Source organism: Notothenia coriiceps, unplaced genomic scaffold (assembly GCF_000735185.1).
Source record: "Notothenia coriiceps isolate Sejong01 unplaced genomic scaffold, NC01 NC01_scaffold00037246, whole genome shotgun sequence".
NCBI classification, from domain to species: Eukaryota; Metazoa; Chordata; class Actinopteri; order Perciformes; family Nototheniidae; genus Notothenia; species Notothenia coriiceps.
Window position 1 is genome coordinate 5468689 of NW_011369947.1, and position 13141 is coordinate 5481829.

Genomic DNA, 13141 nt, shown 5'->3' on the forward strand with positions numbered 1-13141 from the left:
AACAAAGGGTATATAACAAAGTATTGAGATGAACTTTTGTTATTGACCAAATACTTATTTTCCACCATCATTTGCAAATAAATTCTTTAAAAATCAGACAATGTGATTTTCTGGATTCTTTCCCCCCATTCTGTCTCTCATAGTTGAAGTTTACCTAGGATGAAAATTACAGGCCTCTCTCATCTTTTTAAGTGGGAGAACTTGCACAATTGGTGGCTGACTAAATACTTTTTTGCCCCACTGTATCTCTATAGAGGAAATATTTTGGGTGTGTATCAGAGTTCCTGCTTATCTCTCACATACAGTGAGATCTGATATTGTGCAAACAAGCAGTGAGTGCCAAGCAGCAGACACACCCCTGTGTGAAATGTATCATTCAGGTCATGAAACATTAAGTTGACACAGGCGTTAATTATTACAGCTGATTTTTGAGCGGCTTATTTGCAATGAATTATATGTCTCTTGTTCTCAAGTAAACAACCACTTAATACCTGACTGGTTAATATACATCTGGTAAGGTTTGTTGTTCTTTTTTGTGTTTAAAATGTAATTTTTTTGGATGTGCTTAATGTTATATAGCAGTTATAGAATAATCTGGTAAAATCGAAAGAAAAGAAGAAGAAAATAAGCCATTACTTATTCTTACTCACACATGTTTAACTGAACTATGTCTATACTGGGCCTAATGCCTGAACTTGACTCTTATTAATCCTAATGAAATGTTTTTTTTTGTTCCAGGTTTTTAAGGGATAGAGTTTTCACGAATTGTATACCTGATCTAAATCATTATTGAATGATCCAAATGTAGCAAAACAAGATTTTTTCAAACCTGCTCTTCTTCTTTAATGTTTTAGTATCTCGCATTTTCCAACAGTTTTCGAAAAAGGGAAGACAAAAATTCAGACAAACGGGTGACACGACAAATACAACAAACTTAGATGTATTGTGTCAGGATAAAAGGTTGAATCTTACACAATAAGTACTACTAAAAAAAAAATCTGTTCACTTTTATACACAGACCTTCAAACAAGGGGCAGAAGTGGCGCCAGCAGGTGATACATCCTTGAGATGTGTACTGTCCCATGGCCGTCTCCAGGAGGAACATGGGTATACCACATGAGAGCAGAAACAAGACGTATGGAACCAGAAATGCACCTGTAAAAAAACATGAAAAACAAATACTGTTTCCCCTTTGAATCTGATAAAGAGCCACACTACACATGATCATCCCTGTTTTTGTTTATCCTTGTTTTGAAGCTCTGAGACTTTGATATCTTATGAAAGAGAGTGTTTACACAATCAATGTTTTAACATCAAGAATGTTATTCATGTCTTTTATAGTTTTGTCCTTTCCAGGAAAACATCTGGTAACCACTAGTGGGCCACGTGGGATCCTATAGTATTTATAACATAAATCTAAGAGGAACAAAAAGAAATTTGACACATATGTGGCTTTAAAAGATCCCACACTGCTGTAATGTGGCTGCAGAGTTTAAAGAGGCATAGCAAGAATTTCTAACCAATTACATTTATAATGCTGTTTATTTTATTGGCTATCTTCCAAAAAAGAACACAAACAATGGTCTCCTTGTTGTTGCCAGAGTTGCTTTCAGTTACAGGAAAAAAACAAGTTACTGACTACAAAAACCTGCTTTGAATATCGCCTGAGCAATTCCTTATCAGCAAAATCTATTTTAACGTCACAGCTCTTTTTCCTCATCCCTTGACATCACTTTGATTGGGTGCAGCAGTTCCACTTTGCGGGAACAGGAAAAGTATGTATAATTTTTGTAGTTTGGAAATCCTGCTTACCTCCCCCATTTTTGTAGCATAGATAGGGGAACCTCCAGAGGTTTCCCAGCCCAACAAGGGTCCCTGCTACGGCCAGAAGAAACTCCACCTTGTTTGCCCATTGACCTCGATCCAGAAGCTGAGCCTTCTTCAATTGACTGTTATCCTGCCCAAGCATGTCAATGCTGTTCGCTTTGTGCAACTCTCTTGACATGTGCAAAAGAGGTAGGAGATTAAAATAAATGTCCCTCTTTCCTCCACATTAACAGGAAAAAGGACTGTCAAAGCTGTGTAGCTCTGGGTTATGCAGACACAAACCAACTCAGCTGTTTCCTCATGAACTTTGTTTTTTTTTTATTTGTTGAATTTGTTAATCTTGTGGGATTATCACGAATGGAAAGTTTTCACAAGCAAGTGTTTATCAGAAAGCTGCACTTATCAGAAGACATTTTAGAATTAAAGTGATGCATTTAGCAGCCCAGTGCAAAACAAAAAAAGGTACTTACCCCTCCATCACAAAGCCCCCTCTCCAAAGAGTTGCTTTCAGCAACAGCAAACTGATCAGTATTCTTCTCAGCTGGGTGCACCACAGGATCTCTACACAAACAACATGTCATGAGCAGAGCCAGAATGAGAAACAATGTAGCTATGGTTTCCTCTGGCCCCTCTATTACCTAATTATCCGTCGGATTGGTCTACCCACCATGCCGTCTCACTTGAAAAAGTGGTTGGCTCTGACAAAGGTCCAAGGTATACTACTTCCCTGCTGTATTTTTCCACTGAGACAGAGGCAGATTGAGTCATCAACATTAGCAGTGGCTAACAACTAAACCAAAGCAGCTGAGACTGTTATATTAGTGAAAAACAGGCTGCAGTTATTTGTAGCTTGAGCATATAGACAAAGAGACATGTTATAGATATTGTTGTTCAGGTCTTTCCCATGCATGGAATCCTATTACTGCTCAGCTTTGACATGTACATATGCATCTCTTGAACTCCTTCTATATCCTTGCAACATTTGCACATCTTTATTCTCAAACTACTAGGGCAAACTATTATTTATTTAGTTTTAACAGTATTTTTTTTTTTTTTAAATATTACTTATTAACATTATTCCTATTTTTAGTTTTATGTTATTGACTTATTTGTAGTTTTTATAGTCATCCACTTTACTGTACTTCTCTTTCTACTGTACCTTGGCATCAATAAAGCTTCCCTTATCTCAGCATCATAAATGACATCCAAAATAAAGACTGCGCTGTTGCGATAAGACTTTTTAACACTTTTACAGTAGTTGATTATAGGGAAACAGTAATGTGTTGCATTTAAACAAAGATAATAAATGGATGGATTTCATTTTTTGTTTGTTTATAATGCTTTAAATTACAATATACTGCATATGTTATCCAGTTTAAACATTTAAGCTAAAGTTACTACTAAAGTTACAAGTAACAGCTTGTATATTTGAGTGAATGTGTTAGCTGCAGATGAGAGAGCAAATCTTGATACTCTTCTAGCTAGACGCACAGTGCGCTGTAATGGACATGATAAGAAATAGCTTGAACTCAATGATCCCCTGTCCTTTCCTCATCAGGTCATCATTTTTAGTGATCCAATACTTTGTTTTATGACCAAAAAAAATGCATTTTCAACCAGCCCTATTATAATTTGTGTTAATTGCTAATTATCAAAAGTAAGCATGCTAACAAACGCTAAACTATGGTAGTGTCCATTGTAACCAACATTACTTTGGCTAAATATCAGCAGGTTAACAATGACACTGATCAAGCCTACAAGCTTACATTAGGATTCATTTAGAGTTGTGTTTCTGGCCACCTTGTGAATTTAAGTATAATATTAACTTGCTGATAGCTCAGTTGTTGATCTCCAAATACTCCACCAGGGAAATTATGTTCACTGCTTGTTGCTTAAGTGAACCAAAACAGCAATGTTTGGCTGAACCAATAGGCTGAAAGACGCTGTGAATCTCAGACATTTGTATTTTCAATGTTTTCTAGTGTACGATACTGCAAGACAAGGATTTTAACCAATAAATCACTAGGAGCGTAATTAACATAATGGCTAGATAGGGCCATCAGCAAAGTTAGATTTCAAAAATAACTACCGTTTATATTCTAGCTGTCTAATGTAAAATAGAGAAACTAAAGCATAACCTATTTGTTTTATATTAAATCTCTTCTCCTTTAAATGTACAGCCCCGCCCAAACTTCCTGTCACATGTATTTGCCCAGCCACTGTTTGTAGCCAAAACTCAAAGTGGGGAAACTGGAAATGTCAGATGATCATATTTCAGGGTATAGCGAGATTCATGACACCATATGCAGGCATTGTCTATCATCCTGTTTTATGTTACAAAAAAATGAATTATTAAGGGCTCTAGTTAAGATAGGGTCCTTCAGACTTAACATTAGGGATGGCAAGTATAGAAACAATAAAAGCTCTGCTTCATTTGTGAGGCTTCTCCTTTGATACAATTACTCAATAACGATAAAACAAGACAGACATATGAACACAAGACAGCTACTATTTAAGGCATATATTTAGTTTGCTGTACATCTCTCGAGCTAACCACGACCATGCTCTCTGTCTGTACATCAAATCATTACAATTGTTTACACACCAGCAGACACTAATTACATGCTCAAAAGAAGTTAATATTCAGCTTAAAAAACTATTGTGGAATAAAATCACAATTTAATTTCTGAGTTGAGCTCAAATGGAAAACATGATTACATCCACTTTGATTATAAGTAGTATATCCTGGGCAGGTAGTTGAGCTAGACAGCTGTAGACACTACTTTGAAAAGTGTTCACACAGTAACATAACTCCTCTCCTCAGGGTACAGTTATCCATCACAAAGCACTTTGTCTCAGCTGCTGGGCTGGAGGATGAATGACTGACCACAACGGTGTGGGTATGACACGCATCTAAACAGGTCACGTCTGTCTTCAATGTTTCTTGAGATATTAATAAATACACCAGAGCAAACAAAGCGTTTCCGCTCTAAGTGATCAGGTTTGATCAGCCCAGAATGGACTGGTGTTCGCATATCTGTGTTGAACTGACCTGTGTGTTAAAGGATTAATAGTCTTGTTCTGTTCTGATTGTTAAACAGCCTGTTCTGGTATATTCTACAAAAATATTTAGCAAATACCTTAAAAAAATAGCTTGTAAACCTTGTAATACAAGTTACTGAAGAGGTGCATGATCCTGGGGGGGAAACCTTGGTTTTACTGAAATGCATCTATTGATTCTTTGAGGTTTGACCTAATGAACAAAAGAGACACTGTTTAGTGCGCAATAACATATTTTCATAGCTTCATTTTAATATTAGAATTACATTTACTTTTACATTTTGGACAAATCCACACTATAATTCAGGGTAAAATTCACCAAATGTCAGGCTCGCTTTGTTGTGGGACAGGGTGGGATGAAGAGTCAGATAACATATCTGTGAGGAATGATTCAAGAATGAAAATGATCCAAATGTTTCTTTTTGACACTCCAACAAATGAAGCAAATGTTTTATATTCACTGCATAATCATTTATAAGCAATGGGTAGAACCACAGAAACATACAACAAAAATGTTGGCGACAAAATAAAAAATGTTTCCCTCTTTCAGCAAAAATATTTAGCAAGATTCTACTTTCAGATGTGCATTCATATCACAAAAAGAGTCTACAACAGCAGCGAGACTCGCATCCTCGAGGTCAATGTTTTTATCATGCTTGAGCATATTTGGCACTCAATTTGAAAATTGATATAATAGTCACAAAGATAGGCCAATGCAGACTGTATGCAAATGCACAAACATGTACAGCTCAGACCTGGGCATATGCATCACCCTCTGGTGGTGATCACATCCTCATACCAGACAAAAACAAACAAGATTTAAAAAAACATATACTAATAAAGAGATATTACAGTTTTCTGATACTTTCAGTATTTTAACAGAGATATATCTCAAAGCATGGGCAGGAAGTTGAGGTTTTACAATGTCACTAATGATGTTCTGTATTAAGAGAAGAAGATGGAGATGATAATGATGATGTTGATGAAGATGATGTGTAGCACTATGGTGCAAACCGAGTTGCTGGCCTTTGTTTCTGTCCTTACCATATTTTTGTCATTTGATTTATGTAAAAAAATTGGAATTGTTACAAATCAGAAAAAAAAGATCTGAAAGGAATTTTATTTTCACATACTTCACCACTGAGAAGGCAGCTGATGAGGAATCATGCTGTGCACCACAGCCACGTGACTTTATAATGAAAAACACACTGTAATGCACTCATCATTTATGTTATTTGCTACAGATCAAAGTGACTTAGCACCTTTTCAGTCACACTGAGTTTGGCTTTTTTCACTGTATCCCCTAAATCGATTGTACCAAAGACCTTGACGCATGTAATCTCCAAAAATTAGAACTCATTGATTTTTTTGCTACAAACCCTTAAGGAATAGATTAACATTTTTCTCCATCTTGCAAATACGAATGATAACACTGACATTTGGAATCAATCAAATAAAAAATGTTGTAAACAATTTGATGTAGAAGTAGGTCTTGATACATATTTGATCAGTATTGATATAAGTATTTGTAAGCCTTATTGTTGATTTAATCATTTGCTTATAGAGGAAAAACCTTTCTACCAAGACTGTCTTTTCTTTCTGTTAGCAGCGTGTTTCCTGCCGAGGAATTCTTAACGGTGACATTTCCATGTGAATGTGTACTTGGGGTGACAGAGAGTATAAAACCAGATATAACATGATTTACGAAAAAGTCTTGCGAGACTGGCTGGCCAATGAACACAAGGTGCGCAATTCGAGGGTTAACACCCACCCTGACTTTTCCCCTAATTCCTGTCTTTAAGTTATCCCTCTGTGAGCTGAACCCTATATTTAGCAAAGAAACAGGAGTGACATTGATTTTATCTAATGCATCAAGAAAGCATGTTTCCGAAAATGTGCAAACATTCGTCTAAACTGACAACATTTTGAAAATACAGTATGGTGTAAAACAATCAGGAGTTGGCAATACAATTTAAAGTATGAAATACAGCTTGAAGCGTAAAACTACTTTGACTGAAGACTATTGGATTTGTCAATCTGGAGACGTTCAACAGACGGTGTTTTTGTTCTTTTAAACAGGCCGCACTCACAACCAGCGATGAAATGTTTCTCGAGCTTGAATATGAAAGGCACAGTGAGACATTCCTTGATATGGACTACATAGCTTCATGTTTGTACAGTAGACACAGAGCAAGCCCTTGTGTTCAGCAACCCATTCCATAAATTCAGTTTGAGGAACTTAATGACAGAAGTTGCCATCTCTACTTGTTGCTCCTTGCCCTGCGGATACCCATGAGCTCTGCTTAATTAATCTCAGAGAAAGCCGTTTGAATAACGCCTTGAGCATGAAAAAAGAAGGGTGTGAGATAGCATCAACCAAGCCAATCACAATGAGTTATGAGATGGGAGTGCACTTGATTTGAACTCAAGTGAAATGTCACATTTCTTTGAAAAACAATTATTTAACTATATATTTCGATTACTTTCAGTAAACATAGGAATCCGTTAATGATGCTGTGATCACTGTTAACATGTTTGGGACGTGGTGAGGCTACTGCGTTATAACAAAGATAGTTAGCACATTTCAACATGGAATTTTTATAAAAGACCATAAAACTACATGTAACAATATTCTGAGAAACTAGATGAAACACTTTCTGATTCTTGTAGGAAAGATTGCCACTGATTTCAAAGGTTTAATACAATAAAATGTAATTGGATGGCACTGTTAGTGTGAGTTTAAGCAAACACAGTGTCAGACAATCAAAGAAAAAAAACAAGCATCTTTTTTTTTTTACTTTCAAAGATGAAATTAAACGTAAAAGTAAACATTGTACCTGAAAAAAATATAAGACTGCTGACTCACAGAAGAACAGGCGATTAAATACATAAAGCCCACAGTTTTATAGACTACTATTTAAATGTCACACTTTACACATTGGTCTGATTTGAAATCCACAAAAAAATAATTCACTTATTATTGCAAAAATGTAAACATCCTTCGAATGTATAATGACAATATCTCTGCAAATACAGTCATAAATCTCTGCTTGAAAAAGGGCTTTTTCTTATTATAAGAGGCTTATTTCTTTAAATGTCATTTTAAAGTATGATGATCAAACCAAAATACAAATGATCAACCTTCGATTTGGGGTTATTTAAAGCTTCTGTGGGGAAGTGTCACATTGTTGTTGCCATTAAACAAGAACGGCTAAAATAAGTCAATACTCAATTGCCAATTTAGTTTTTTCGCTTGTCAATTACATTTAACATTCTTGTCAATAAAATATTTTGTGATTTTGGATTGTTTGTCACACAAAACAAGCAATTTCAAAGACATCACCTTGGGTTTAGGACCCAACATTTAACCAATAAATCCACAAAGAAATTACGAGGCTATTAATTAGCACATGAACATATTTGTAATATATTGGATAGTTTGAAAACCACCAAGCACAAACACCTGCTGGCTGCATCTTATTTATGAAGATTTCATACATTAAAAATGTATTATCTATAGATCAGGAAACTGCTGTGCATTATGGGACATGTGATTGACTGAAAAAGTCAACTGAGATTTTAACTTTCATACCGTATGTAATTTTTCTAAATAAATGATCGATCAGAAGCAAGAAATCCTCTTTGATTTTCACCTGATGTCCCACAGAAACCATAAAACCCTCCTTATCAGAAGTTGAGAATTTGTATTTGGGTCAACAATCTCTGCAAACTACAGCTTAATGCCACAATCTGAGAATCTAGAACATTTGGCCTTCCTCAGTCAGCTGAAAGTATCCCCTTGTTATGAGCACTCGACAAAAAGATGACAGCATCAGTGCGCCTGAGCCCCTCCACTGCCACACAGCCAGTGTCAAGAAAACAATTGACAAAATTAAATATTGGCCAAAAGAAACATTCTCTGAAATGGTACATTAGATTTTTCTTCTGCTCAGAAGACAACAATGCTACCCCTATTAGCAATTAAACAACATGGTAAAATATCTGACATCGCATAGGTTCAAACACACAAGCTTTCATTTTGACGAGTCGCTGTAGCTTAAACGGGCTACTGTTAGTATGTACATGTAGCAGCATAAAACCACCCTGGCTGTGATTATCAGACTACAAGATTTCCATTCTTATATCTCGCGCCCAAATGGCTGTCGATGTGGATGAGGTGGAATGTGCAGGTTTTGTAGTTTGAATTTATCCTTTAAAGTTGGATTTCTTTCTTCTTCTTTTTTTTAAGTGTGTCTCCCGACCTCTATAACCTCATCATGCCACTCTGTCTTATTGTTTTCTATAAATCCTAATGGCACAATTGATTTTATTTATCATACAGTTTGAAAATAAGTTTTGGCACTTAAAATATAAATACAGTCTTCCTTTTTCTTTTATATATAATCAAGCACAGTTATTACAGCAATACACCAGAGCCCAGTGATAATTTGAGGTGAAACTTTGGTCTCTGTTTTACCAACTGGATTACAAAACGCTGGTCGTCACATGGATAACAAAATTATTACAATTGGAAATAAAAGAATGAATAAATAAATAAATATCTGACTATGGTTGATAAATAGCCTCACAAAAATCTTCACTGTAGACTTGATAACTCTTTAAAAAAACACACACCTGATAACTGACAAATTATAGATTCAGCTCTTTTTATGTGAGGTTACAGCTTAATGCCACTATTTGAGGTTGTTGATGTCTCCATCAAAATACGTAAATAAATCCCATCTACGATGCTGACTAAGAATGATGTCCATGAAATATTTGGCCCCATGCTTTTGGTAAAAAGGACACGATCGTTTTAGTGGCCTAGGGTCAAAAGTGCAACGTGACAAGCGTAAACCATGTGAACCCCCTGCAGGTCTGGGATGATGTGCGGGGGGGGGGAGGGGGATTGAAGATGATATGCTACCTTTTTATTTGCTGCATGTGGATAGGAGGGAGCCAAAAGCTCGTTTAATCCATGTGTGCTACTTTTACCATAGTTTAGAATAATTCTGCAAATATCACCATCTCTTTTGTCCATTTAATCCAGTTTTTCTTGGACTGGACACATCCATTCCTTAAAATATGATAAAATACAATTCCATAGGATTGTGTGCAAAATGCTCTTTAGGCATATAGTATCAAATAATGGTCTCTTCTACTAGCCACAATGTAAGACTTAGATGCTTGTGATGAGGTATGAATATTGGCCAGTACCTTGGAGGAACCATTGCCCTTTCCCTCATGCCAACAACTACTCTTCTTCTTCTGTGAAAAGAATCAAATTAGTGACTCATCATATTTAAGTAAAAACCACATGGATGTAGAATACTTAAATGATATAAACACTAATGTGTGTGAGTGGAGATGGGTTGATTAATTTAAATTTGCTAAAACAATATGGCAATGACTGCTTCCGCTGAAAACAGAGATCTCTGCTTTAAGTCATAGCCAAGCACAAAATCATATTTATATTTATGATTTTATGCTTATGTATAAATATCCAGCAAACCGTATTTGCAGTCAAAACTGCCAATTTCTTGAGAGAGCTTCACACCACATATCTAATAAATAACACAGAATAAAATGGCAAATTCTCCTCAGAGATTTCTCATTTCCTTTTATATTCACAGAAGTTTCTAATTAGGTACCTGTACTGTATTAGTCAGCCCGACAGTTGAATGGATGGATGACAGTGAAGGGTCCAGTGTGCTAAGATGAGGATAAGCCTTCATCCGTCTTCGTCGCTCCTCTTCAGTTTGAACACCGTTTACAGAGGCAGGTCTGTGCTGTTGTGGCGAGTCTTTCTGGAAGTGCCATCATCCCTGGGCAGAGCTTTCTGCAGGTTGGACATAGCAGCGGTCTTCTTTAGGTCAATGACTGCGTAGCATTCACTGCGCCGGGGTGCCTGTGGGCCACATTTTTTGGGTGGTAGGCGCTGGTGCTGTGGCTGTGGCTGTGGCTGGGCACCCCCACTGCTGAGGGCTTGGCAGGGAGGTTCTCCCTCTAGGTCCACCTGGATGTAATTCAACTGCCGCGATGGAGGCATGTGGCCGTGCTCACAGCCTCCAACCCCTGACCTTGACCGTCCGCGGAAATCAAAGCTAAATATTCGCCCCCCTCTGTCTGGCTGACACGACCGCGGATGCGGGGGGAAAGCGTGTCGAAGCCGGGGCGGCTGGACCTGCTCTGTGTTGACGTAATTCTGCAGGGCGTCTCTATGGATGCCACGACCATCCTGGTGGTACCCATTGGGTGTCCCTGGGCCTTCTGAGAACTCATACTCATCAAAGTCTTCCTCTTCCTCCTCGTATTCCTCCTCATCCTGCTCATCATCTTCCTCTTCCTGTTCATCATCCCGTTGCAGAGCTCTGTACTCCCACACCGGTGGTAGAGAGGGAAGGTTCTCGTAGTTGAGCAGAGCTGTCCGACGATGACCTCCGCCCATGCCCCTCTCACAGGGGTATCCCTGGGGGGGCAGTGACGAGGGGCCGAGGGCGTGTGGGTGCAGGAGGGAGTGGGTGTGACTGTCCCCGGTGCTGCTGCTGCTGCTCGAACCCACAGACTGCGACACGCTGCTGGGACTCAGCCGCTGCTTCCGGACGCTCCTCAGCCCGTTGATGTTCTCGTAGGTGAGCTCGCCGCTCTGGCAGCTGTCCGTGTGCTCCAGGTCCGGGTGCCGGTGTGTGTGGTGATGGAAATGGGGATAGGAATGAGAGTTGCACATGTGCATGGTGGGCTCGTCTCCCTCCGTCTCTGAGCCTGTGGCTCCCTCTGCTGGCTGAAGGCTGTGAGGATTGTGGCCATGCCTGTCCCTCTCTCTGTCCCTCTCTCTCTCCAGCAAATGACGCTGAGCCGGAGTAGGGCCCAGCATGAATTTGACCTCCTGCGAAGATGGCTGTAAGAACACCTGAGGGTCATTATGCTCCTCCAGGGGACAGCACCGCAGGTTGGGCTGCGGATTTCCTTGCACCCCGACAGGCATGGCTCCTCGGGGTGTTTCAGGGAAAGCGTTCGGCCGCACCTCAGGCAGAGAGTGCACACAGTGACGCATAGAGAGATCCCCCTCCATACTAACAGTATTTACATAGGTGTGGGTCTATTGAGGGAAATACAAACAGTAGTAAGTAAAGTTGTGAACTACCACAAATGCAGTGAACTTTAGGTAACAAGAAGAGGCCTTACCTGGTCTTCCAAACCCATGAGACCATTTCCGTGGTCGTCAGCAAGAGAGGGTTGGGAGGATTCCCCTCTGATTGGATAACCAGGGTATCCATTAGGAAAAGCCTGAACAGGGAACGCTGGAGCTGAAAAGTATTAACATAAGTAAGTATAGCTTAATTTATGTAAGACTTCAATCAATTAATTAAGTAAAAATACAAAACAAAACACAGAACAATGAGACAAACCAAACAAGAACAAATAAAAACATAAAACAGGGATGAGATCTGAAAAAGACCTGTCTATAAAGACTGGTTTTAGAAGACACAGAGGGTCTAAAGCACTGGTTCTCAAACTTTTTCTGTCAGGCCCCCCTTTGGAGGAAAAAAAAAGTCGGGCCCACCCAACACAAATAGTCACGTAATGGGCCAAGTTAACATTTATTAAAATACATCAATATGAACGTGAGCATTCCTTTGCTAGAACAGTGATAATAAAACAATGCTCCATAAGTCTGTGGTCAAAAATACATAATACAATTGTGAAATCCCTTTGCTAGAACAATAAGTTATAATACTTTGCAATCTGTGCAAAAAAATGAAAAGAAAGAAAATGCTGATATTTGGCAAAGAAGTGTGTCTTATCACAGCATTAGTGGCTGCAATGAGCCTGTTTTGCACTGCACATTTCTTCAAAACCGAGTTGCAGGCTCAGTGGCAGTGCCAGAGATTTATTTTGGGGGTGCTGTAGGGTAGCTTGACGTTGAGTTGAGTTTTGTATAACTATAATGATCATATAAACGTATGCCTCGGAAATAATTGTTTACATTAATCGTGACCAAAAACGTTTGAGACCCGGCCATTAGCTCGCTAGCACCAGAAGCTAACAACAACGATTTCCGGTACCGGTGAGCTCTCTTTCTCTCTCTCGCTTGTGCACGCATACAAAATGGCTCGTTCCACACACACACAGAGCCGAGCTTGAATGAAACACAGAGACCCAGACGTACTTGTACTGTATCATATTATTTTCGAATCAATAATCTTTCAAATTAGTCTGAAGCATATTGGGGCGCGCCCCCCACTTTGAGAAA

The 13141-nt window shown here is 38.7% G+C and overlaps 2 protein-coding genes across 4 annotated transcripts in view; both read right to left on the bottom strand.

Annotated features, from left to right (window-relative positions):
• Positions 1-2459, bottom strand: part of LOC104965644 (sodium- and chloride-dependent GABA transporter 2-like) — an 8086-nt gene extending 5627 nt beyond the window's left edge. Inside the window, exons 1-3 of the mRNA XM_010794642.1 lie at positions 2298-2459; positions 1813-1997; positions 1021-1155 (exon numbers count right to left, since the gene is read on the bottom strand). Of these exons, the coding sequence (XP_010792944.1) occupies positions 1021-1155; positions 1813-1997; positions 2298-2305 (328 nt within the window). The 5' untranslated portion in view covers positions 2306-2459. The remainder of the gene's footprint in view (positions 1-1020; positions 1156-1812; positions 1998-2297) is intronic.
• The window catches only part of frs3 (fibroblast growth factor receptor substrate 3), a 15461-nt gene continuing 4618 nt past the window's right edge, over positions 2299-13141 (bottom strand). For all 3 annotated transcript variants that reach the window (XM_010794639.1, XM_010794638.1, XM_010794640.1), the window contains 3 exons: positions 12073-12194; positions 10539-11986; positions 2299-2388 (listed from right to left, as the gene is read on the bottom strand). In XM_010794639.1, coding sequence (XP_010792941.1) covers positions 10658-11986; positions 12073-12194 — 1451 coding nt within the window. In that variant the 3' untranslated portion in view covers positions 2299-2388; positions 10539-10657. The remainder of the gene's footprint in view (positions 2389-10538; positions 11987-12072; positions 12195-13141) is intronic.